This window comes from Chelonia mydas, chromosome 2, assembly GCF_015237465.2.
Source record: "Chelonia mydas isolate rCheMyd1 chromosome 2, rCheMyd1.pri.v2, whole genome shotgun sequence".
Classification (NCBI taxonomy): domain Eukaryota; kingdom Metazoa; phylum Chordata; order Testudines; family Cheloniidae; genus Chelonia; species Chelonia mydas.
The window spans coordinates 253612354-253637878 of record NC_057850.1 but is presented as its reverse complement, the minus strand read 5'-3'; the positions used below and the strand labels follow the sequence as shown (position 1 = coordinate 253637878).

General features: G+C 47.9%; 1 protein-coding gene across 3 annotated transcripts in view; it reads left to right on the top strand.

Moving 5' to 3' along the window:
* Nucleotides 1–25525, top strand: part of HHATL (hedgehog acyltransferase like) — a 43438-nt gene that overhangs the window by 4388 nt on the left and 13525 nt on the right. For all 3 annotated transcript variants that reach the window (XM_037891222.1, XM_007055550.2, XM_037891221.2), the window contains exons 2-6: nt 1630–1775; nt 3280–3347; nt 3936–4049; nt 5958–6152; nt 7680–7889. In XM_037891222.1, coding sequence (XP_037747150.1) covers nt 1670–1775; nt 3280–3347; nt 3936–4049; nt 5958–6152; nt 7680–7889 — 693 coding nt within the window. In that variant the 5' untranslated portion in view covers nt 1630–1669. The remainder of the gene's footprint in view (nt 1–1629; nt 1776–3279; nt 3348–3935; nt 4050–5957; nt 6153–7679; nt 7890–25525) is intronic.

Here is a 25525-nt window from a genome sequence, read left to right as displayed (position 1 = left end):
TTGCTCACAGGGCCTATGACAGTGGGACTCTGAGCTTGGTTCTGGCCGAACTGCAACTTCAAAGCGCTGTCTCTTTTTAGCGCGCCAGTGCAAACCCCGCTAGCCCAAGCCTGTTAGCCCGGGCTGGGAACCATGGGCTGTGTAGACGTGCCCATTAGTAGTAGTAGCTGGTGAATTTCTCCCCTGGAGGGGACTTACCCAGTTAGCAGAGTCACTCATTCGGTGACTCAACCGCCTCCATTACAGCAGCCGAGTCTCATAGGCTCACAGACTTTAAGGCCAGAATGGACCATCATGATCATCTAGTCTGACTTCCTGCACAACGCAGGCCTCAGAATCTCACCCCCCACTCCTGTAACAAACCCCTGACCTCTGGCTGAGTTACTGAAATCCTCAAAGCATGATATAGAGACTTCAAGTTACAGAGAATCCACCATTTGCTCTAGTTCAAACCAGCAAGTGACCCGTGCCCCCTGCTGCAGAGGAAAGAGAAAAGCCCCCGAGTCTCTGTCAATCTGACCCAGGAAAAATTCCTTCCCGACCCCAAATACGATAAGCAGTTGATCCCTGAGCATGTGGGCCAGACCCTGATGAGCCATAGGCAGATGAGCCAAAAGGCTCATGGCTCAGCCAGGGAGATGTGCTTAGATGGAAGCCACTCTGGGCTATCTTGCAGGGAGATGCGGAAAATACAGATCGGCAGGGGAGCAGTTAATCCTGTGTACTCAGTAACATTAGCAGAGTGAACTTTAAAGGGGATCAGGAAAGGGACTGCATGTGTGAGCAGCAATAAAAAACAACTCTGGCGTCCCCTGATTTAATATCTGACTTGTGAAGTTTTTGCCTTTGGCGGGTTATTTTTTTTTTTAATTTTACTGAATTTTTAAAAGCTGGTGCCTCTCTTTGGTCCAATAAAGGCAGATCAGTCAGTGCACCAAAAGCGCAGTGGCTCACTGCCTGGCCATCCCCAGATGAGGAAGCTAGCCTAAGCCGATTAGCCCCATTTTGGGAAAAAGGGATAATAGCCAAGTGCTCTGCAACACTAAGGCGCTGAATACAATGCGCCACTGACCGTCCGAGCTCCCAGCAGAAGGTGAATGGGCGGCATCGGCAGTGATTGACTGGAAGGGGATTTTGCAGTGGTGAGGAGCAATAGAGACGTGATATCATATTGGACAATGAGGTGACTCCCATCCCCTGGGATATTTAAAACCAGACTGGCCCGAGCGCTGTAAAGAGCAATGCTGCTCTGTCAGAATGAGCAAACACATGACCAAATAGCCCCTCTGATTTCTCTGGGCACGTGGTCTGCTGGAGACGGAGTGGAATTAGATGGACCATTCTTGTGTTGAGACTAGCAGCTCCTGTGTTCGAAAAATAAAGGCAGGCTGGAATCACAGGGCTGAGAAAATTCCCCTTCTTGTTCAGGAAGGATAGTAGAAGGATAAGCCAGCCCAGGGGTGGTAGGTAAAGGAGCCCGTCACCTGGTAGAACACTGCAGACAAAAGACGACAAAATGGATCCAATCCTCCAATTTCAAGTCATTCACATGTAATGAGATCCCACACACCGTGTGGGTGTGTGTAGCTCTAGACACCAAACTTTTCCTTTCCTTTTTTTCTCTGCCAGATCTGGAGACCCTTGGCTGTTGGGGTGGTAACCCACCAACATGGGTATTAAAGCAGTGTTACCGAGTTACGAGCTGGGGTTCTACGCTCTGATCTTGACGTGTGCTCTGGTGTACAGTGGGAATGGGATCTTTGACGCATCTAGAGGTAATTTCCCTAATCAAAGCTCGCCAGGTGTGGGTATGTAAGTGGTAGGCGTATTCCAACCCGGTATTCTTACAACCCAGAATTCAGAAGAAGCCAATTTCCACCCATTTGGAATATGTTTTCTTATGATCATAAGTATAAAGCTCTTGGACTTGATTCTCTGCTGAGAATGACCTTGGGAGTCACGTACACCTGATCAAAGTAGGTGTGAAATGCTGCCCAATCCAAGTGGAACTGTTCCACACCCACTGGACACAGGTGTGAATGGCAACATCAGGCGCAAAGCAGTGGCAAAGCCCCTATGTCAACGTCCTAGACAGGCCGATACATTATCTTCAAGGGCTCTGATAATCAGTAATGCAACCCATCTTTTTATGTAACACCAGACAACGGCACGGCTGACGGCTAGGTCCCCCTCCCCCTATGAAAGCTCCCAATTCTTCCTATCTACAGTGTATCATCTCATGATGGTTCCTCAAACAGGGCAGGGGCAGGAGGTTGGAGAAATCCCTGGTTGGAGGCTCTTTGGTCTTTGCTCCTTTCCTCTGGTACCTTTAGCAGTGCAAACAAACCTCTTAGGGATGATCCGTCTGGGTTGAGTCTGAAGCACGTTGGTGGGGTGATGCAGGTGACGCTTGGACTGCTGCTGCCTATGATGTATCTGTTTGGAGCATAAACAGGGGGCTTCAGGCTGAGGGTGGTCGTGCCAACCCCCTTCAGCTAGACCCTAAATCCACACAGTTAACTGGGCATAGCTATGACTGAGACTAATACTGCGCCAATGGACCAAAGAGCAATCCAATCAACCGACGGAGAACCTGCCCCCTAAGCCCATTGAAATCAGTGAAGCTCTTCCTATTGACTTCAGTGGGCTTTGGATCAGGCCTGCAGGTTTCCGAAGAGTGGCTCCACGCCCAAATCCCATGGGAGTCAGAGGTGCTCAGCACCGCCCAGGATTGGACTCTTATGGGCTGGCTGTAGGGGTAACAGAGAACCTGTCTGGGAGCCCCCAGAAGTACCCCGCCCTAAGTGCACAGGGGGCGACTCGGAAGAGCTGGAGTGATGGAGGAGATGGCTCCTTGGGTTGAGTGGGATTTTTCAGAGGGGAAGAAGAGCTGTAGCTACACCACTCCCGTTCATTTCCACAGAAGCCATGCGGTAAATCCCCACCCCCGGTCACTTTTGAAAACCTCAAGGGCCTTATCTCCTCTCTGTTGCTCTTTCTCCTCCCATCTACCAGAAGGAGGCAAGTAAGCCAGGGAAAACCCCTCCCCTGCTTACCCTGATGCTCGTCCCCTGTGCTGACCAGTCACGGGGAAGTTTCAGGCCCTGATTCAGCAATGCCCTGGAGTGCGCCCGTCCCTGTAAGCGAGTGCGGTGGCTCCAGTGGGAGCTGTGTATGTGCTCAGAGTTAAGCACGTGCTTAAGTGCTTTGCGGCCTCGGGCTGGGGACAGTTTCAGCATCAGAGTGGTTTCTCCCCGGGTAACACCTGTTCTTTTGCAGATAATATGAACAGAAAAGCCTTTCGGCAGGGCATAAAGCCGGGCTGGCATTACTTCGGCAGGAAAATGGTAAGCAACCCAACAGCAGGCACGCTAAGGCTTTGGTTGCTTAAAGTACCACCACCAAGGCTGCCAGCTACAAAAAAGAGCCCTGACTTTTCCGCCGCTCGGGTCTCTTTGCACAGTCCGCGTGAACCTTTCTGCTGCATGTCGAAACGACCGTGTCATCCATTAAATGTTCACTCACTGAGGAATGTATTAGTTACGCAACACAGCAAGCGTGCACGGCGTTTACATGCACCTATAGACACAAGTGATCCCAGCAGAGCCCGTACGGGGTTGATAGAGCTAAGCTAACCTGCTTTGAAATCCACAGACGGTAGAAAGGTCATGAAAATAACTTGAACTGTGGGCACGATCCCGTGAGGTGCCAAGCGCCCTCGACTCCTGTTGAAGTCAATGGAAGTGGAGGGCCTCCAGCACCGAGAAGGAGCAGGCGCTGTATCCGTGCTCTCCGACAGAGAAGGACATTTGTGGGAGCTGAAGTCTTGCGGGGAGGAGGGTTACTAAGCAGGAAGTCAGAGATTAGGGGGCCTTGGAGCGACTGCAGTAGCCGTTCCGTGGCTTGTCCGTGCTGACGTGGCTCTGTTCCTGCAGGACGCAGCTGACTTTGAATGGGCGATGTGGTTCACCTCGTTCAGGAACATCATCATCTTTGCCCTTTCGGGGCACATCCTGTTTGCCAAGATCTGCTCCATGGTGGCTCCTCAGGTGAGCAAGGGCCACTGCCCAGACACGGATTTAAAAGCACCAGGGGCGCGCATGGTATCCCCGCGGGGCAAACGCAGATCCCTTTCCTTGCTCAGCTGGTGATGGCGTCATTTAAGATTCCAATAAACACTGTTCACAGGGCATATTCCTTGGACCTAGGGGGGCTGCAAATGCCTCATGATCTGACCCGCCCTTGTGGGGCTCAGGGCTTGTCTACCCTCGAAACGCGACAGCTGCGATGCATTAGCGCTTCAGTGTACACACTACCTACGCTGACGGGAGGGGTTCTCCGGAGAGGAAGTAGCTAAGTCGACGGAAGAATTCTTCTGTCACCTAGCACTGTCTGCACAGGGAATTAGGTCGGCTTAAATGACGCCGCTCAGGGGTGTGGATTTTTCACACCCTATCAGTGACGTAGTTATACCAACCTAATTTTCTAGTTTAGACCAGGCCTAAGACAAAAGAATACAGCTGGGCCAAAGGGAATCCACACTCACAAGGGTCTGGTGGAAGCTAAATACTTGGACCTTTGGACAATATCATAAAAACCATCTGTGTATACTGAGAATTTGATGGGAGAGGGGGCTCACCCAATGAATGGCCTTCCAAGTGTGTCCCATTAAAAGCCTTTCAGGGCAGAGACTGTCTGTCACTTAGGCACTACCATAGTAAAACTAACTAACAATTGCTGTGGGTGATCAGGCCATGAGTGGCTGTGACTGAGAGAGATGCTGAAGGACTTTTTGGTTCTCGACCTTGCAGACAAAGTTGCTTTTTTCCAATCATACTTTTGGGGGATGGTTTTCTACCTCTTTGTCCGTCATTCATTTAATCAGGGCAGATGCATAAAAGCAGGATCATTGCTCATTACTTACTACAGCTGCTTGTGGGTGGAGTGAGGAAATGTTTCATTAAAATTGTTTTCCTTTTCAAAAAAGTGTCACAAAAAATCCACAAATCTGAGATCTCCTGCCTCAGTTATTGCAGCTCAGAGAGCAGGGACGGTCCAGGGGTTAGCGTACTAGCCTGCGACTCAGGAGACCTTGGGCAAGTCAGTTAGGGCCAAATTTTTAAAGGTGTTTTGGTGCCTAACTCCTATTGGTTGCAACACAGGTTAGGTGTCTAAATACCTTTACAATCTGGGCTTTCATGTCTCTGTGGCTCCATTCCCCACCTGGGAAGTGAGGATAACAGCACTTCCCTACCTCACTGGGGTACTGTGGGGATAAAAGAAAAGGAGGACTTGTGGCACCCTAGAGACTAACAAATTTATTTGAGCGTAAGCTTTTGTGAGCTACAGCTCCTCGTAAGCTTATGCTCAAATAAATTTGTTAGTCTCTAAGGTGCCACAAGTCCTCCTTTTCTTTTTGTGGATACAGACTAACACGGCTGCTACTCTGAAACCTGTGGGGATAAAGACATTAAAGATTGTGAGGTGCCGGGGTGATAGGAGGCAGATAAGTACCTGAAAGAGAAATTTATTGGTTGAAATCCTGGCCCCACTGAAGTCAGTGTGAGTGACACTGCTGTCAGTGGGGCTAAGATAGCACCTATCTCGGAATGATGTCACATGCCAGGAAAAAGCTGCAAATGGTGCAAAACTGAAAAGAACATGGGGGGTCCTGCTGGATAATCAGCTGAACACGAGCTCCCAGGGTGACGTGGTTCTAAGAGGACTAATGCGAACAAGGAGAGGGGCAGAAAACTCCCCCCATCTTGGCTGAATGTAGGAAAAAAACAACAACACATACACTGATCTGCTCTAGTGAAAATAAAACTGTTCCTGCTCCCCCCTGGTATCCGTCTGGCACCCCCGCGGTGCAGTGGGCGGCAGGGTTCTGTTGCCCGTGGGTGCCGGGTGTTAGACTCCCCGAGGAGAGGCCTGAAGCACGTTCTCTTTTCTCACAGCACAGATCTGTGGTTTACATGCTCTACGGGATGTTGGCCGTGCTGGGCGCCATGGGACGCGCCTACCTGATGATTGTCCTCGCTCACTGTGTGGTGCTCTACACTGTCGCACTGGCTAAGCAGAGGTGGCTCTGCTTTGTGGCCGGGCTTTGCAGCCTGGCCTCTTTCAGGCTGGAACCTTTCAGCACATGGCAGGTACGCGCATCACCGGTTTCTTTCCAGCGCGCAGCTCTGTTTTGTTCCCAGTGCCGGGGTCGTTCCCTGGCCACACACCAGTGTATTTGGGCCTGTGATTTGGGTCAGACTAAAACATTTGAGGAAGAGCCACAGGTATGGAGCACACTAGCCTCTAGTGGTTAGAGCAGGAATCAGGACGCCTGGATTCTATTCCTGGCCCTGCCACTGATGTACTAGGGGCCTCAGGCAGGTCACTTAGCCTGTCTGTGCCTCAGCATCCCCAGAAACGCTTTTGTTTCAATTTAGCAATGTACTTAAGCACCTGAGCAGTCCCACTGAAGTAGTGATAGCCCCAGCTCAGGCTTGGTGCATAGGGTTCCGGACGGGGACTCAGGCTCTGCATCGAGTTAGCTGGGTGACTCTGAGTGCATCATTTCCCCTCCCTGTGCCTCAGTTTCTCCATCTTTTAAAATGGTATTGAACGCATTAGTAAAGTGCTTCAGGATCTATGGCTGAAATTCTCTATGGAGGAGCTGGATATTATTACTAAATTACTGGTAGGCGTATTCCTTAACAAGCTTGCTGACTCAGGACCAGTAATACTTCTCTGCCTTACAGGGCTATTATAAGGCTTAAAACCAAAGTCCTGCCTACCCATGGTCCATCAGGGCTTGATTTTCAGAGGTGCTGAGCACCTGCAATTCCCGTTAGAGAAAATAGGAGCTCTGGGTTCTCAGCGCTTCTGCACGCCAAGCCATTTCCCCTAGCACATTTTGCAGTTGTAAAGGTGATAGTCTGAGTTTCCAGTCCCACCGCTGGTAATTACTTTATCAATCTAAATGCCCCTTTGCAATTTTGCAGCTGCAATTTTCCATTCAGGCCATCTATATAGACTGGCTAGTGGTCACATTCCACCCCAGAGGTGGCTGTAGGTCAGCGCTGGTGACGTCATCCCTATGTGTGATATTCTATAAGAGTGACATTCACACCTGTCCCAAAGGCCAACACAAAAGCTACACACCGCTTCGGTGCTATATTGAGTTCTTATGTTCACCATTGGCCTTGTGCTAGACTCCTGCATAATGGTGAATTTCAGCGTAAAGTTTTTGTGATCCTTCTGGTTGTAAGAGCCAGACCATTCAAGCTAGAAATAAGGGGCAGTTTTTTCAATAGTGAAGGTAACTGACCACTGGAACAACTTACCTAGGGAGGTGATGGGGTCTCCATCCGTTCAAGTCTTTCCATCAAGACTGGGTGTCTCTTCAAAAGATACGCTATAGCTCCAATGGAAATTATGGGCTTGAGGCAGAAATTAGTGTGTGAGGTTCAAGGGCTCATGTTATGCAGGAGGTTAGACTAGATCATCATAATGGTGCTTTTCTGGTCTTAAAAATCTATGCAGCTAGGCTCTCAGAAAATAAGGCACCATTCATAGAAAAACGTATCTGAAGCAAGACTAGGTAGTAGGAGATGCCCACTGCGGCCAGTTGCACAGAAGACAACCTTTTCAGCTGAATGACGTAGTAACTATTCTTTTTGGTTTAGAATGGATTTGTAACAAGAACTTTTGATCTTCAAGATGTTCTGTTTTATGGAGGAAGCGGCTTTACCATCATGCGCTGCATGAGCTTTGCGCTGGAGAACTCCGAGAGGAAGGAAGGGATTTACTCCATCATTGACCTGCTGAAATACAATTTCTACCTCCCGTTTTTTTTCTTCGGACCCATCATGACCTTTGATCGATTCCACTCTCAGGTACTAGCTTTGTGGGTTTTCCTCCTTACACCTTACGGGGCAGATTTTAAAAGGGACCCTCAGCTCAGCCTCCCACTTCAAACCTGTAGTTTTACTCCCACGAATAATTGCTGGCGCAGTCGGTTTCATTTAGACATACACTTACCTGATTTGAGGGCACAAGTCAGGTAGCTTGACACAGTGCTTAAGTTATCACAGAACCATGGAAGATCAGGGTTGGAAGAGACCTCAGGAGGTCATCTAGTCCAACCCCCTGCTCAAAGCAGGACGAAAAAGGTGCCAGGGCTCAAGCAATTTTTTTACATTCTGATGCAGCAAGCCCAGAGGTGCCAAGACTATGAATTGCCAAGCCTAGAGGTGCCTGGGCTCAGCCCTGGCACAAATTAAGCAGTGGCTAGACATCAGGTTGACATCAGTTGCACCTGCTATTAGATAATGGAACAAAATTCCAGATGCAAAACAAGAAGCTGTTTCTAAAACTCAGCACCACTGGGTCAAGTTTTCAGCTGAGGTGTTTCTACCAAAAATATATGAAGAAGTGTGTTCTTGTGGTGAAGTCATTGGACGAGGATCTTGGTTCAATTCCTGGCTTCGCCACAGACTCACTGTGCAACTTTGGACTTAATTTCTCTGTCTCTCAGTTTCCCATCTTCAAAATGGGGATGATCATTCTTCTTTACTTCCTAAGGGTATTGCAAGAATAAATTCATTGTTTGTGAGGAGCTGAGGTACTATGGGGGCCAGATGACAACCTAGATGACAGACAGAAGTTGCACCTGCAAAGTACTCAGAGGTGTGCAGATAGTTAGCTGCCCCTACAAATTCCCATTTGTACATGCAGTTATCCCCATGTGCACATGGTCACACATTCTGCAGCTGCCACGTGGGCCCCAATGTGGACTAGACACATTATATGTTTCCGTCCCTCTGTGTGTCACATCTTTGTGTCTGTCCATCCTCCCACAATGTGTGCATGCAACACTGCCCTCTACTGGATGGAATGTCAGACCTGCTTAGGCAGTCTAAGACACGTGATCACGTCGCCCTCTAGCTGCTGCAACCGACAGACACTATAAGCCTTCATACAAGACAGAATTTCAGTCTAGAGAGGCAAGGAAGGTGAGGGATTATCTTTTATTGGACCAACTTTGTTGGTGAGAGAGACAAGCTTTTGAGCTATACAGAGCTACATTTTATATAGCCTGATTTTCAGAGGTGCTGAATGCCCGTAGCCTCACTAAAGTTAATGGGAGATGTAGATATTCTAAGGCGCAGAAAAATCAAGCCATTTATCTATATATAGATAAATTAAAAACAGACAAAAGAATTTTTATAATGGGAAGTGGCTTGGCAACTAAATATACGAGTTCCTCCTGCTCCTCTTTTATCCTACTCCTGTGTCTTTATATACGTACATATGTGTGTATCTATATATACACTAACGCACATACATATATTACATGTTGGTGCAACAAAGAACTTATGTTTGCAAGGAGAACTTCCAAATGTATGCAATCATCCAGTCATCCTAGTCATTGGCTGATACCCAACTGTCTGTTCAAAAAGGAGAAACAGAACCCACAACTCAGTAGGACACCAAATAAGATGGAAACGTTAAGCCTTGGAAGAAGCATATACTGTTTCCTTTTTCCTTTTTTGAGGAGGGCCTTGAAACCTGAAAGAGATGCATTCCCAGTGCAGGAACCCAACTGACATCTGTGCAGTGTGAGATATTTAAATGCAAAGCCACATAGCAGCACTGTGCTCACTGTCACCCCCCACATCACAGCCAGTTCTTTTTTTTCCCCCCATTTCTCCCCCCAAAAAGGCTAGGAAAAAAATCCACTCCCCAATACAGCCAAGAATGCTGGCAGATCATGTACTATTAATCAGCCCCCCTTTAATTTTCTTTTAAAGGAAGACTGTCGACTGGAGGTCTAAAATTCAGGGTCTGAACCCAAAAACATTCGATAAAACGTAACGGAAATAGAAATCTTTTAATTAATTCAAAAAAATTTCAGTGAAAACATGGGGCTGGTAAATGCTTCCCTGCAGGGATGGAAACTCGAACGTGGCCGCATTGGTGCTGAGGCAGAAGAACTAGAAAGTGAAACCGACTAGTGTATCCTCATTGCCCAAGTGGAGTGACGTACATACCATAAAACAGAATAAATGGCTAAACAAACTCTTCCCTTTTATCACCCTGTATTGGTATTAGCGATGCAGGCAAAAATGTCTTTTGCATCTTGACAGTGTCTCTTTAGTTTTGAAGACTAAACCAGAATGCCGATCTTGCAGATTCAACATGGCACTGCATAATGACGACATTGTCACTGGACTTGTGTGTTCAGGCCACATTGTTTACAGACAGCCTTATGCTTCATCACGTAAGTGGCCAAATCCCAGCTACCTAGCTGTTTTCTCAGTCTGCACCAGTTCCTGTGAAGTGCTGAGTGCCCTGGTAACATAATTAGGTGTTGTAGCTCACTCTAGGGGTCGACCCACCATTGAGGAGAACAGCCTGATGTTGCTGCCAGCTAACAGAGCTACATTTTGTCTCCCAAGGTAGAGATCTGTGTTTTGATGCATAAGGTTCTGGGTTCAAACCCTGTTGATGAGAGGTTTCGTTGCACCCTCATCTGCTAATGAAGTCAATAGGAATTGAGGATGCTCAGTTTGCATCTTACAGGGCTGAGCCTTATCTGTCTCCAATAAGTGACACACAGTGCAGTAAATAACTTCTCCAAGTTAATTCTAGTGTTCCTCCCAAAGCATATGCTCAACCCACCTGACATCTACGGTCCGTTCTTTCTCACTTCCACGCAAAGCAGGTATGACGCCGACTGCCAGATCCAAGGCCAACCTCACACATCCACTAATTACTATCCCTGGGGAACTCCCAGTCAAACACCATTTGCAACCTGCACAGCTGCTGCCACATAAGTTCTCCTGTGCAAGACTGAAAATGTGATATGATGTGACATCAACACAGGGGACACAGGGAAGAAAGGAGAGCAGCAGAATACGGACCCTGGACTTCAGAAAAGCAGACTTTGACTCCCTCAGGGAACTGATGGGCAGGATCCCCTGGGAGAATAACATGAGGGGGAAAGGAGTCCAGGAGAGCTGGTTGTATTTTAAAGAATCCTTATTGAGGTTACAGGGACAAACCATCCCGATGTGTAGAAAGAATAGTAAATATGGCAGGTGACCAGCTTGGCCTAACAGTGAAATCCTTGCTGATCTTAAAAACAAAAAAGAAGCTTACAAGAAGTGGAAGATTGGACAAATGACCAGGGAAGAGTATAAAAATATTGCTCAGGCATGCAGGAGTGAAATCAGGAAGGCCAAATCACACCTGGAGTTGCAGCTAGCAAGAGACGTTAAGAGTAAGAAGAAAGGTTTCTTCAGGTATGTTAGCAACAAGAAGAAAGTCAAGGAAAGTGTGGGCCCCTTACTGAATGAGGGAGGCAATCTAGTGACAGAGGATGTGGAAAAAGCTAATGTACTCAATGCTTTTTTTGCCTCTGTCTTCACGAACAAGGTCAGCTCCCAGACTCCTGCACTGGGCAGCACAGCATGGGGAGGAGGTGACCAGCCCTCTGTGGAGAAAGAAGTGGTTTGGGACTATTTAGAAAAGCTGGACGAGCACAAGTCCATGGGGCCGGATGCGCTGCATCTGAGAGTGCTAAAGGAGTTGGCAGATGTGATTGCAGAACCATTAGCCATTATCTTTGAAAACTCATGGCGATCGGGGGAAGTCCCGGACGACTGGAAAAAGGCTAATGTAGTGCCCATCTTTAAAAAAGGGAAGGAGGAGGATCCTTGGAACTACAGGCCAGTCAGCCTCACCTCAGTTCCTGGAAAAATCATGGAGCAAGTCCTCAAGGAATCAATTCTGAAGCACTTAGAGGAGAGGAAATGCACTTGGTTTTGTATTGGTAGTATTTGTATGTGTAGAGGCTTGTAGGGGCTTTGTGCTGGGAGAGAAGCTGAGCCCTGATTAGGGGGCGGGGCTTCACTGACTAGGGGTCCTATAAAGGTAGCAGCCAGTCAGGCAGCGGCACAGACAGCTGCAGCGGCACAGGAGCTAGCAAACAGAGCTGTAAACAGGGGAGTTTGAGTGGGAGTTTGTCTTGTGGTGCTCGTGTGGGGTTTGGTTTTGCTGTGGGTGGTGGTGTTTTGGTGTGGTTTGTGTTTCCCAGATTAACAGGATTTAGGTGGAAAGGATATGACAGATACAGAGGTGGCAGTGGGAGTGACCCATGTAGCAGATGACACAATGAAGATGACTGGATGTGGAAGCTGTGGTATGTACATGATCCTGGAGGTGGCACCTGGTAAGAGTTTTGTCTGCATGAAGTGCCGTCTGATAGAGCTGATGGAGGAAAAGATCCAAGGTTTGGAGATGCAGGTGGAAAGTCTGGTAGAGTTTAGGAAGGGGTTTGAGCAGATTATGGAGCAAAGACATGAGGTATCTGAAGGGAAAAGCTCAGACTTGCAGATGGAAGCAGGACTAGGGAATTCTGAGGGGAGACTGGGTGAGGAAAGTGGTCAGTGGAAGCATGTGACTAAAAGAACTAGGCAGAGGAAAAGGCGGGCTAGTGAAGGAGAAATAGAGCTTAAGAATAGGTTTGCAGAGTTGGAAAATGAAGAAGGGGCTCAGCAGGTAGTCACTGAGGGTGACAGGGCAAGGAAGAAGAGAAGAGAGGTTAGTCCTATAGGAAAAGGGGAAGAGTTAATGGAGATTACACCAAATATGAGCCCCAGGAGGATACAGGATGGGTTAAAAAGGATTACAAGGGAGAATGGGAATGGAAAGAACTTGCAGCCAGAGGGAACAGGGGATAGACTGGAGAATAGCACCGTCACTAGGAAAAGGCAGGTCTATGTGATTGGGGACTCTTTACTGAGAAGAATAGATAGGCCTGTAACCAGAGCTGATCCAGAAAATAGGAGGGTGTGCTGTCTTCCGGGTGCTAAGATACGGGATGTAGACCTGAGGTTGAAAAGGATTCTAAAGGGAGCGGGAAAGAATCCCCTAATTATCCTTCATGTGGGAACAAATGATACGGCTAGATTCTCGCTGGAAAGTATTAAGGGAGACTATGCTAGGCTGGGGAGGACACTTAAGGAAATTGAGGCTCAGGTGATCTTTAGTGGGATTCTGCCTGTTCCTAGAGAAGGGCAACAAAGGTGTGACAAGATTATGACGATCAATAGATGGCTTAGGCAGTGGTGCTATAAGGAGGGCTTTGGGATGTATGGCCATTGGGAGGCATTCATGGATAGAGGACAGTTCTCTCGGGATGGACTTCATCTGAGTAGGGAAGGAAATAGACTTCTAGGATGGAGGCTGGCACAACTGATTAAGAGAGCTTTAAACTAGGAATTTGGGGGAGATGGTTGGGAGATGTCCAGGTAATCTCCACGCCAGAATTCAGCATAGAGTGGAAAGAAAATGAAGTAAGAGTGGATACAGCTGTAGGTAGGAGAAAGGGCAGTGTAGATACAAGTCTAATAGGTTATACTGGTAGTAAAATAACCGTGCCTAATAGGGTACAGAATGTGAGTGAGGCTAAACAGCAAAAATTAAGATGTTTGTACACTAATGCAAGGAGCCTAGGTAACAAAATGGAGGAACTAGAGTTACTGGTGCAGGAAGTGAAACCAGATATCATAGGTATAACAGAGACCTGGTGGAATAGTAGTCATGACTGGGCTACAGGTATTGAAGGGTATGTGCTGTTTAGGAAAGACCGAAATAAAGGTAAAGGTGGTGGAGTAGCACTGTATATCAATGATAAGATAGAATGTAAAGAAATAAGAAGCGATGAAATGGGTATGACTGAGTCTGTCTGGGCAAAAATTAAATTGGGGAAGAAAACTATTAGAGCCTCCCCTGGGATAGTGCTTGGGGTGTGCTATAGACCGCCGGGATCTAATTTGGATATGGATAGAGCCCTTTTTAATGTTTTTAATAAAGTAAATACTAATGGAAACTGTGTGATCATGGGAGACTTTAACTTCCCAGATATAGACTGGAGGACGAGTGCTAGTAATAATAATAGGGCTCAGATTTTCCTAGATGCGATAGCTGATGGATTCCTTCAGCAAGTAGTTGCTGAACCGACTAGAGGGGATGCCATTTTAGATTTGGTCTTGGTGAGTAATGAGGACCTCATAGAGGAAATGGTTGTAGGGGATAATCTTGGCTCAAGTGATCATGAGCTAATTCAGTTCAAACTGAATGGAAGGATTAACAAAAATAAATCTGCGACTAGGGTTTTTGATTTCAAAAGGGCTGACTTTCAAAAATTAAGGAAATTAGTTAGGGAAGTGGATTGGACTGAAGAATTTATGGGTTTAAAGGTAGAGCAGGCCTGGGATTATTTTAAATTAAAGCTGCAGAAGCTATCGGAAGCCTGCATCCCAAGAAAGGGGAAAAAATTCATAGGCAGGAGTTGTAGACCAAGCTGGATGAGCAAGCATCTTAGAGAGGTAATTAAGAAAAAGCAGAAAGCATATAGGGAGTGGAAGAAGGGAGGGATCAGTAAGGCAAGCTACCTTATTGAGGTCAGAATATGTAGGGATAAAGTGAGACAGGCTAAAAGTCAAGTAGAGTTGGACCTTGCAAAGGGAATTAAAACCAATAGTAAAAGGTTCTATAGTCATATAAATAGGAAGAAAACAAAGAAAGAGGAAGTGGGACCGCTAAAAACTGAGGATGGAGTGGAGGTCAAGGATAATCTAGGCATGGCCCAATATCTAAACAAATACTTTGCCTCAGTCTTTAATAAGACTAAAGAGGATCTTAGGGATAATGGTAGCATGATAAATGGGAATGAGGATATGGAGGTAGACATCACCATATCTGAGGTAGAAGCGAAACTCAAACAGCTTAATGGGACTAAATCGGGGGGCCCAGATAATCTTCATCCAAGAATATTAAAGGAATTGGCACAAGAAATTGCAAGCCCATTAGCGAGAATTTTTAATGAATCTGTAAACTCAGGGGTTGTACCGTATGATTGGAGAATTGCTAACATAGTTCCTATTTTTAAGAAAGGGAAAAAAAGTGATCCAAGTAATTATAGGCCTGTTAGTTTGACATCTGTAGTATGCAAGGTCTTGGAAAAAATTTTGAAGGAGAAGGTAGTTAAGGACATTGAAGTCAATGGTAAATGGGACAAAATACAACATGGTTTTACAAAAGGTAGATCGTGCCAAACCAACCTGATCTCCTTCTTTGAGAAAGTAACAGATTTTTTTAGATAAAGGAAACGCAGTGGATCTAATTTACTTAGATTTTAGTAAGGCGTTTGATACGGTGCCACATGGGGAATTATTAGTTAAATTGGATAAGATGGGCATCAATAGGAAAATTGAAAGGTGGATAGGGAATTGGTTAAAGGGGAGACTACAACGGGTCCTACTGAAAGGTGAACTGTCAAGTTGGAGGGAGGTTACCAGTGGAGTTCCTCAGGGATCGGTTTTGGGACCAATCTTATTTAATCTTTTTATTACTGACCTGGGCACAAAAAGTGGGAGTGTGCTAATAAAGTTTGCAGATGATACAAAGCTGGGAGGTATTGCTAATTTAGAGAAGGATAGGGATACCCTACAGGAGGATCTGGATGACCTTGTAAACTGGAGTAATAGGAATAGGATGAAATTTAATAGTGAGAAGTGTAAGGTCATGCATTTAGGGATTAATAACAAGAATTTTAGTTATAAGCTAGGGACGCATCAACTAGAAGTAACGGAGGAGGAAAAGGACCTTGGAGTATTGGTTGATCATAGGATGACTATGAGCTGCCAATGTGATATGGCTGTGAAAAAAGCTAATGTCGTCTTGGGATGCATCAGGAGAGGTATTTCCAGTAGGGATAAGGAGGTCTTAGTACCGTTATATAAGGCACTGGTGAGACCTCACCTGGAGTACTGTGTGCAGTTCTGGTCTCCCATGTTTAAGAAGGATGAATTCAAACTGGAACAGGTACAGAGAAGGGCTACTAGGATGATCCGAGGAATGGAAAACTTGTCTTATGAAAGGAGACTCAGGGAGCTTGGCTTGTTTAGCCTAACTAAAAGAAGGTTGAGGGGAGATATGATTGCTCTCTATAAATATATCAGAGGGATAAATACCAGAGAGGGAGAGGAATTATTTAAACTCAGTACCAATGTGGACACAAGAACAAATGGATATAAACTGGCCACTAGGAAATTTAGATTAGAAATTAGACGAAGGTTTCTAACCATCAGAGGAGTGAAGTTTTGGAATAGCCTACCGAGGGAAGTAGTGGGGGCAAAAGATCTATCTTGCTTTAAGATTAAACTCGATAAGTTTATGGAGGAGATGGTATGATGGGATAACATGGCTTTGGTAATTAAATATTCATGGTAAATAGGCCCAATGGCCTGTGATGGGTTTTAGATGGGGTAAGATCCAAGTTACCTGGGAAAGAATTTTCTGTAGTATCTGGCTGATGAATCTTGCCCATATGCTCAGGGTTTGGCTGATCGCCATATTTGGGGTCGGGAAGGAATTTTCCTCCAGGGCAGATTGGAAGGCCCTGGAGGTTTTTCGCCTTCCTCTGTAGCATGGGGCACGGATCACTTGCTGGAGGATTCTCTGCTCCTTGAGGTCTTTAAACTACAATTTGAGGACTTCAATAGCACAGATATAGGTGTGAGGTTTTTTTGTGGGAGTGGTGGGTGAAATTCTGTGGCCTGCATTGTGCAGGAGGTCAGACTAGATGATCATAATGGTCCCTTCTGACCTAAATATCTATGAATATCTATGATCAGGAACAGTCAGCATGGATTCACCAAGGGCAAGTCATGCCTGACTAATCTAATTTCCTTCTATGACGAGATAACTGGCTCTGTGGATGAGGGGAAAGCAGTGGACATGTTATTCCTTGACTTTAGCAAAGCTTTTGTCACGGTCTCCCACAGTATTCTTGCCAGCAAGTTAAAGAAGTATGGGCTGGATGAATGGACTATAAGGTGGATAGAAAGCTGGCTAGATTGTCGGGCTCAACGGGTAGTGATGAATGGCTCCATGTCTAGTTGGCAGCCAGTATCAAGTGGAGTGCCCCAAGGGTTGGTCCTTGGGCCGGTTTTGTTCAATATCTTCATAAATGATCCGGAGGATGGTGTGGATTGCACCCTCAGCAAGTTTGCAGATGACACTAAACTGGGAGGAGAGGTAGATATGCTGGAGGGTAGGGATAGGATACAGAGGACCCTAGACAAATTAGAGGATTGGGCCAAAAGAAATCTGATGAGGTTCAACAAGGACAAGTGCAGAGTCCTGCACTTCGGACAGAAGAATCCCATGCACTGCTACAGACTAGGGACCGAATGGCTAGGCAGCAGTTCTGCAGAAAAGGACCTAGGGGTTACAGTGGACGAGAAGCTGGATATGAGTCAACAGTGTGCCCTTGTTGCCAAGAAGGCCAATGGCATTTTGGGATGTATAAGTAGGGGCATTGCCAGCAGATCGAGGGACGTGATCGTTCCCCTCTATTCATAGAATCATAGAATATCAGGGTTGGAAGGGACCCCAGAAGGTCATCTAGTCCAACCCCCTGCTCGAAGCAGGACCAATTCCCAGTTAAATCATCCCAGCCAGGGCTTTGTCAAGCCTGATCTTAAAAACCTCTAAGGAAGGAGATTCTACCACCTCCCTAGGTAACGCATTCCAGTGTTTCACCACCCTCTTAGTGAAAAAGTTTTTCCTAATATCCAATCTAAACCTCCCCCATTGCAACTTGAGACCATTACTCCTCGTTCTGTCATCTGCTACCATTGAGAACAGTCTAGAGCCATCCTCTTTGGAACCCCCTTTCAGGTAGTTGAAAGCAGCTATCAAATCCCCCCTCATTCTTCTCTTCTGCAGACTAAACAATCCCAGCTCCCTCAGCCTCTCCTCATAAGTCATGTGCTCTAGACCCCTAATCATTTTTGTTGCCCTTCGCTGGACTCTCTCCAATTTATCCACATCCTTCTTGTAGTGTGGGGCCCAAAACTGGACACAGTACTCCAGATGAGGCCTCACCAGTGTCGAATAGAGGGGAACGATCACGTCCCTCGATCTGCTCGCTATGCCCCTACTTATACATCCCAAAATGCCATTGGCCTTCTTGGCAACAAGGGCACACTGCTGACTCATATCCAGCTTCTCGTCCACTGTCACCCCTAGGTCCTTTTCCGCAGAACTGCTGCCTAGCCATTCGGTCCCTAGTCTGTAGCGGTGCATTGGATTCTTCCATCCTAAGTGTAGGACCCTGCACTTATCCTTATTGAACCTCATCGGATTTCTTTTGGCCCAATCCTCCAATTTGACTAGGTCCTTCTGTATCCTATCCCTACCCTCCAGCGTATCTACCACTCCTCCCAGTTTAGTATCATCCGCAAATTTGCTGAGAGTGCAATCCACACCATCCTCCAGATCATTTATGAAGATATTGAACAAAACCGGCCCCAGGACCGACCCCTGGGGCACTCCACTTGACACCGGCTGCCAACTAGACATGGAGCCATTGATCACTACCCGTTGAGCCCGACAATCTAGCCAGCTTTCTACCCACCTTATAGTGCATTCATCCAGCCCATACTTCCTTAACTTGCTGACAAGAATACTGTGGGAGACCGTGTCAAAAGCTTTGCTAAAGTCAAGAAACAATACATCCACTGCTTTCCCTTCATCCACAGAACCAGTAATCTCATCATAAAAGGCGATTAGATTAGTCAGGCATGACCTTCCCTTGGTGAATCCATGCTGACTGTTCCTGATCACTTTCCTCTCATGTAAGTGCTTCAGGATTGATTCTTTGAGGACCTGCTCCATGATTTTTCCAGGGACTGAGGTGAGGCTGACTGGCCTGTAGTTCCCAGGATCCTCCTTCTTCCCTTTTTTAAAGATTGGCACTACATTAGCCTTTTTCCAGTCATCCGGGACTTCCCCCGTTCGCCACGAGTTTTCAAAGATAATGGCCAAGGGCTCTGCAATCACAGCCGCCAATTCCTTCAGCACTCTCGGATGCAACTCGTCCGGCCCCATGGACTTGTGCTCGTCCAGCTTTTCTAAATAGTCCCTAACCACCTCTATCTCCACAGAGGGCTGGCCATCTCTTCCCCATTTTGTGATGCCCAGCGCAGCAGTCTGGGAGCTGACCTTGTTAGTGAAAACAGAGGCAAAAAAAGCATTGAGTACATTAGCTTTTTCCACATCCTCTGTCACTAGGTTGCCTCCCTCATTCAGTAAGGGGCCCACACTTTCCTTGGCTTTCTTCTTGTTGCCAACATACCTGAAGAAACCCTTCTTATTACTCTTGACATCTCTTGCTAGCTGCAGCTCCAGGTGCGATTTGGCCCTCCTGATATCTTTCCTACATGCCCGAGCAATATTTTTATACTCTTCCCTGGTCATATGTCCAACCTTCCACTTCTTGTAAGCTTCTTTTTTATGTTTAAGATCCGCTAGGATTTCACCATTAAGCCAAGCTGGTCGCCTGCCACATTTACTATTCTTTCGACTCATCGGGATGGTTTGTCCCTGTAACCTCAACAGGGATTCCTTGAAATACAGCCAGCTCGACATTGGTCGAGGCCTCATCTGGAGTACTGTGTCCAGTTTTGGGCCCCACACTACAAGAAGGATGTGGAAAAATTGGAAAACGTCCAGCGGAGAGCAACAAAAATTATTAGGGGACTGGAACACATGACTTATGAGGAGAGGCTGAGGGAACTGGGATTGTTTAGTCTGCGGAAGAGAAGAATGAGGGGGGATTTAATAGCTGCTTTCAACTACCTGAAAGGGGGTTCCAAAGAGGATGGATCTAGACTGTTCTCAATGGTAGCAGATGACAGAACAAGGAGTAATGGTCTCAAGTTGCAGTGGGGGAGGTTTAGGTTGGATATTAGGAAAAACTTTTTCACTAGGAGGATGGTGAAACACTGGAATGCGTTACCTAGGGAGGTGGTGGAATCTCCTTCCTTAGAAGTTTTTAAGGTCAGGCTTGACAGAGCCCTGGCTGGGATGATTTAGTTGGGGATTAGTCCTGCTTTGAGCAGGGGGTTGGACTAGATGACCTCCTGAGGTCCCTTCCAAACCTTATATTCTATGATTCTATGACCACATCCTGCCCTCGTTTTCACTGGGGTAAATCCAGAATTGGCTGACTGATACCAGTGGAATTACTCCATCTGTGCAGTGGTGCCACGGAGAGCAGAAATTGGCCCGACATTCCATGTGAGGCTGTAATTAAGCCTTATAATTATTCAGTGCCACCAAACCTCGTGACTCCTACATTTTTAGATTCACCCCACACCCACTCTGGCCTATGTCAGTGCCGTTTTGTTTCATCCCCTGCAGACTGGTTCACAGACTCAAAAAACCCAAAGGAACCATCAAGATCATCTAGTCCAACCTCCTGCATAGCAAAACGGCATAGAATTTCACCCAGGGCTTCCTGCACTGAGCCCAGCAGCTCCCTTTTATTTAGGGAGAAAGTGGTCCTTCACCCTGGATCGAGTGCTCAGATCTACCTCTCTCCAGAGCAGCCTCCTCTGAGTTCATGTTGCTTCTCCCCAAGGCCCCTCGCCAATGGTATTGCCTTTAAAAACAAAAAAAAAGGAGGGATTATTAGAGAAAATAAAGGGAAATTCACAAGCAAGCCAAACATACAGCAGGAGATAAACACAGCTGCAGTAGCACATGACTGCAGAAGGCATAGCTAGTTAGATCCTATATAACCTATATATATATATATATAACCTATATACATGCCTAACAAGCTAGGTCAGCATATCTTCCACAAAAACAACGAGGAGTCTTGTGGCGCCTTAAAGACTAACAAATTTATTAGAGCATAGGTGCCACAAGACTCCTCGTTGTTTTTGCTGAAACAGACTAACACGGCTACCCCCTCTGAATATCTTCCACAGACTCTCCAGCTGCACCTGCAAGACCTCCGTGCTAAATGGACATGCGACAGATTCTTCTGCCCTTATCCTTAAGAGGCTGGCTGAAAAGCTGGCCCTGAAGGTCCTTATTACATTTTGAACTTGCCGTGGCAAGTTACACACTTTATTATAGCGTTAATGATAGCAGGTCGTTGAGGGCTATTTTGGGGAGGCAACGCGAGCTCATTGTTGGAGCCAGGAACACAGTGTCAGGACTCCAGGGCTCACTTCTGGCCAGGAGCGGCCCCAGCTGTTTGGCCGGCCAAGGTGAAAACTTTTTTGGCACCCCTGCTCTCCCACCCCTTGCAGTGGCAGAGAAAAACAAAAACAAAATGCAGCTGGCCAGTTAGAGGGGAGCAAAAAAAGACAAGTGGTATAGCTGTTCGCCACCCTCCCTTCCCCCGGAAGCTGGCACCCAGGGCAACTGCCCTGCTTGCCCACCCTTAGAACCAGCCCTACTCCTGACTCTGCCACTAACTGGCTCTATGACTTCTGAGGAGTCACTTAGCCTCTCTGGTTCTCAGTTTATCCACCTGTAAATTGGGTGTACTGGTCATACCAATTAACTCAGGCCTGGTCTACCCTGGAAAATTAGGTCGGCATAACTACATCGCTTGGGGTGTGAAAAATCCACACCCCTGAGGGGTGTAGTTAAGCCAACATAAGTCCCTGTGTAGACAAAGCTAGGTCAATGGACAAATTCTTCCGTCAACCTAGCTACCGCCTCTCAGGGAGGTGGATTGCCTGCTCTGATGGGAGAATCCCTCCTGTGGGCAAACTCTGTCCTGTCTACACTGAAGCATTACAGTGGCGCAGCTGTGATGCTAAAGCACTGTAAGCATAGACAAGCTCTCAGCCTAGGTAGTCTAACGGTCCCTTCAAGCCTTTAAATCTAGGAACTTTCAGGGATGCTCTAAGGCTGAATTGACTAATGTTTATAAAGTACATTGACTGCAATGGATGTTTCCCTGAATAAAAGCTGAGTAAGGGCCTCAGGACTTGACCCATTAATACATCAGAAACTTGCATCTCTGAAATCCTCCCATCTGCCCAACCACCCCCCCCCACATTATCCAAATTTGGGCCGGGCTTTGATGTGCATTGTTGCATTGAGTTGTCCATTTAGATGCCACACCTCCCCAGCTCCATTCAGATGAATGAGACTGCATGGGGCAATATTCAGGGCCTAGCTTGCCCACAGACACAAAGCCTGCTTTTCCACAGCCCTGGCAAACTCTGCTGTAGGCCCTGATGCGCTGAAAGCTGCCAAGGCCTGACCTCATCGCAGCTTGTCAGAGCTGAACTGTCCTCTCCCTTATGGCCTACTGCTCAACACTTCCCCTCCAGGCAATACCAAGCCCTCCAGAATCTCCCAGACGACACGTTTTGATACTGCCTAAAACACAAGACGTCTCCTCCCACCCCAGCCGCCATTTGCCCTTTCAGAAACGGTGGGCTGCACAATGGCGCCATCTGTGGGATGCAGGATGCTGAAATATTGTTGGTACTAACAAATAATAATAATAACGATTGCATAATACCCAAAGATGGGATGGGTGCATCAGAAAAATCAAAGAAAGACTCGGTCCCTTCCCCCAAAGAGCTGACAGGGTAAGGATGTGTGTACACTGGGGAATTTTAATTTCCCATGGGTTTTATCACTGCTACACCTGCACCAGTGGTAGGATTGTGCTTTACTATGTGTCTGTACAGTGCCTTTTTGACCGGGCGTTCCGGCTGAAAACCGGATGCCTGGCAACCGTAGCAGGAACCACGGTAGGGAGATGGATAGAAGGGAAAAGGGGCAGGAGCCAGGGTTGGGGGGATTGGATAGGAGCAGAAGAGGGGAGCAGCTGCTCAGATGGGAAGCAGTGGGTGGACACCAATGGAGAGAGGGACGGAACCAGAGGATGCGGGGTTGGATAGGTGCAGAGAGGGAAGTGGGCAGGAGCTCGGTGGGAGAGGGGAAGTAGAATAGGTACAGAGGGGGAGGGAGCGGCTAGGAGTAAAAGTGGAGGAGGAGGGGCAGTTAGGAGCAGAGGGGGAGAGGGCAGGAGGCACCGGGGATGGATAGGAGCCTGGATGGGAGGAAGATAGGAGGAGAGGCATACAGGGACAGGTCAGTTTGCTTGTTCAACAGCTTAGAAAATTGCATACAAAACACCTAAACTAAGGTTAAGGTTGCAAAGTCAAGTACTGAAAAGCTAGAAAATACCAAATACCTTTGTATGTATCTGTAATGAGTCAATCTTTAATTACATGATCACTTACTAGTTTGCCCACCGGACCCTGCCCAGGAAATTCTATCCAGTTGAATACCACCCTGGAGAACTGGATTCTATCCCTGCCTCAGTGTCAACTCTTGTTGTGGCAGTCTCTAGAGGTCCCAGCTTTCTGCTAACTGGTCTCCCTCTATCCATCTCAAATTAGCTCAGTCCATCAGCCCTTAATCTCCAGGGCTTGCAGTCTTCCTTTGTCTCCCTATCATGTTCTCAGAGGCAGCCTGGGGTGAAGCTGTTGCCCATCTCCTATCCCAGGCCTTTAAGCTGTTAAAAGTCCGGTTGACCACCCACAGCGGGGCAGGCAGAGTGCCTGCCCAGCTCCATGTGGCTCCTGGGAAGCAGCTGGCACCTCCCTCTGGCTGCTAAGCATAGGGGTGGCCACGGGGGCTCTGTGCACTGCCCCCCACCCCAAGCGCCAGCTCCGTAGCTTCCTTTGGCCGGGAACAGAGCCGCCTGGTCGCACCTCTGCCTAGGAGCCAGACAGACATGCTGGCCATTTCCCAGGAGCCACCTGAGGTCAGCGCTGCCCGGAGCCTGCACCCCAAACCCTCTCCCGCTGCCACAGCCCCCTACCCCAGCCCTGAGATCCGTCCCACACCAAAATTCCCTCCCAGAGCCTGCATCCTGCACCCTATCCCACACCCCAACCCCCTGCCCCAGTCCTGAGCCTCCTCCCACACCCAAATTCCAGCCTGGAGCCCCCTCCTGCACTCCAAACCCCTCGGCCCCAGCCCAGAGCCCCCTCCTGTACCCCAAACCCCTCATCCCCGGCCCCACCCCAGAGCCCACACCCCCAGCTGGAGCCCTCACCCCCTCCCGCACCCCAACCTCCCTGCCCCAGCCCAGAGCCTCCTCCCGCACTCTAAACCCCACGGCCCCAGCCCGGAGCGCCTTCCTGAGGAAAGGCCATGCTCCTGTCAAATTTCTAGTGCCTGCTCCAAAGCTGGGGGGCGCTAGAGCTTCTCAAATGAAAGATTGCCAGAAATTTTTTAACCCCGGGTAAAACAACGTATTTCCAATCCCCCCCAGCCTCATTTTGAGAAACTGCTGAGCCATGTGAGCCGACACTTTCCGGAAGTCATTCCGCCTGAGGCAGATGCCCTGTGTGGCAAATTTCAGCCCAAAGCAAGTGAAAACAGGGTCTTTGTCAGTCACTGGCACTGTTACCATCCCCACGCTGATAATCTATTGAAAGGGCTTATATGGCCACAGTTAACATGACCTCTGCTGGCCTCACACTCTTTAACGCGCTGTCACAGCACCCCTGAGAGGCAGGGCAGGGCTACTATTCCCATTGTACGGAGGGGGAAACTGAGGCACAGAGCGGCTAAGTGAGTTGTCCAAGGTCAGACTGGAAGTTTGTGGTGGCTCAGGGACTCAACCCCAGTCTGCTACCTCCCACACTGGAGTCCTAACCGCTGCACCAGCCTTCCTCTCAGCTAGGCTCTGCACTGTCCCTGAGCGCAAATAGAAGGCAGCTGACCTTCATTCCGCAGTGGGGTGAATCACCTGGAAGGATGTTGCGTGCGGTATCCATGGGAACGCTGAGTCAGGAGTTCCATCCAGCCCAACGCCCAGCCCGCGACACTGCGTAGGGATGGCTTTGGAAACAGAGATAAGCGGAGGCCCTTGTGATTCGCTGAAGCCCCTTGCATTGCGTCACAGATGTTTCCTCTTAGACCTCAATGTCCCAGAACCCGTTGTTAGAGGGGAGAAATGACAGCTGCCTGGGATAACTAGCCAGTAACAGCTGATCCCCGCCGGATTAAACTCCAGTGCCTTCTCTGGTCCTGTGCTTGGAAGCCTCTTCATTTCCTGACAGCCTGGCTGCTTGCAGGCCGATATCAAAGGCAGAGTGAGAGTAACATACACAAGCGATGCTGGCCAATGCTTTAATCCTTAGAAATCATGTTTCTGTCAATTGGGCTGTTACAGCTGCCGCCAAAGTGCTTTCCGAGAACTCCCGCCCCGTGGGGAATGAAGAAATCGTAGCGAATATAAGCGGATTTCTTATTCAGCAGCAATTTTACGGAGCTGCTGAGGGCCAAGGCATAATCTTAAACACTTGTCATGATCATTATTATATTCCAATATTCAAGGGAGGCTGCAGGGACTGGGAGGAATAGCACCGACTGTTACTGCAGAGCACACCAGTGAGCCCCCGAAATCAGAGCGGGAAAAGAGCAGCCCCAACTGATGCAGGATTCTCCCCTGCTCTGGATTCCGGAGAGCCTTGTCCAGTGTGGTGACGGGGCTTCCAGCCCTTCCCTTCCTTTATTACAACACTCGCTGCACGGCAGTGAAACTGCTGTCAGGGAATATGCACACAGTGCAGTGGCCATTCTGAAAAGCCCACTGAAGCAGAGGGTCAGAGTGAAG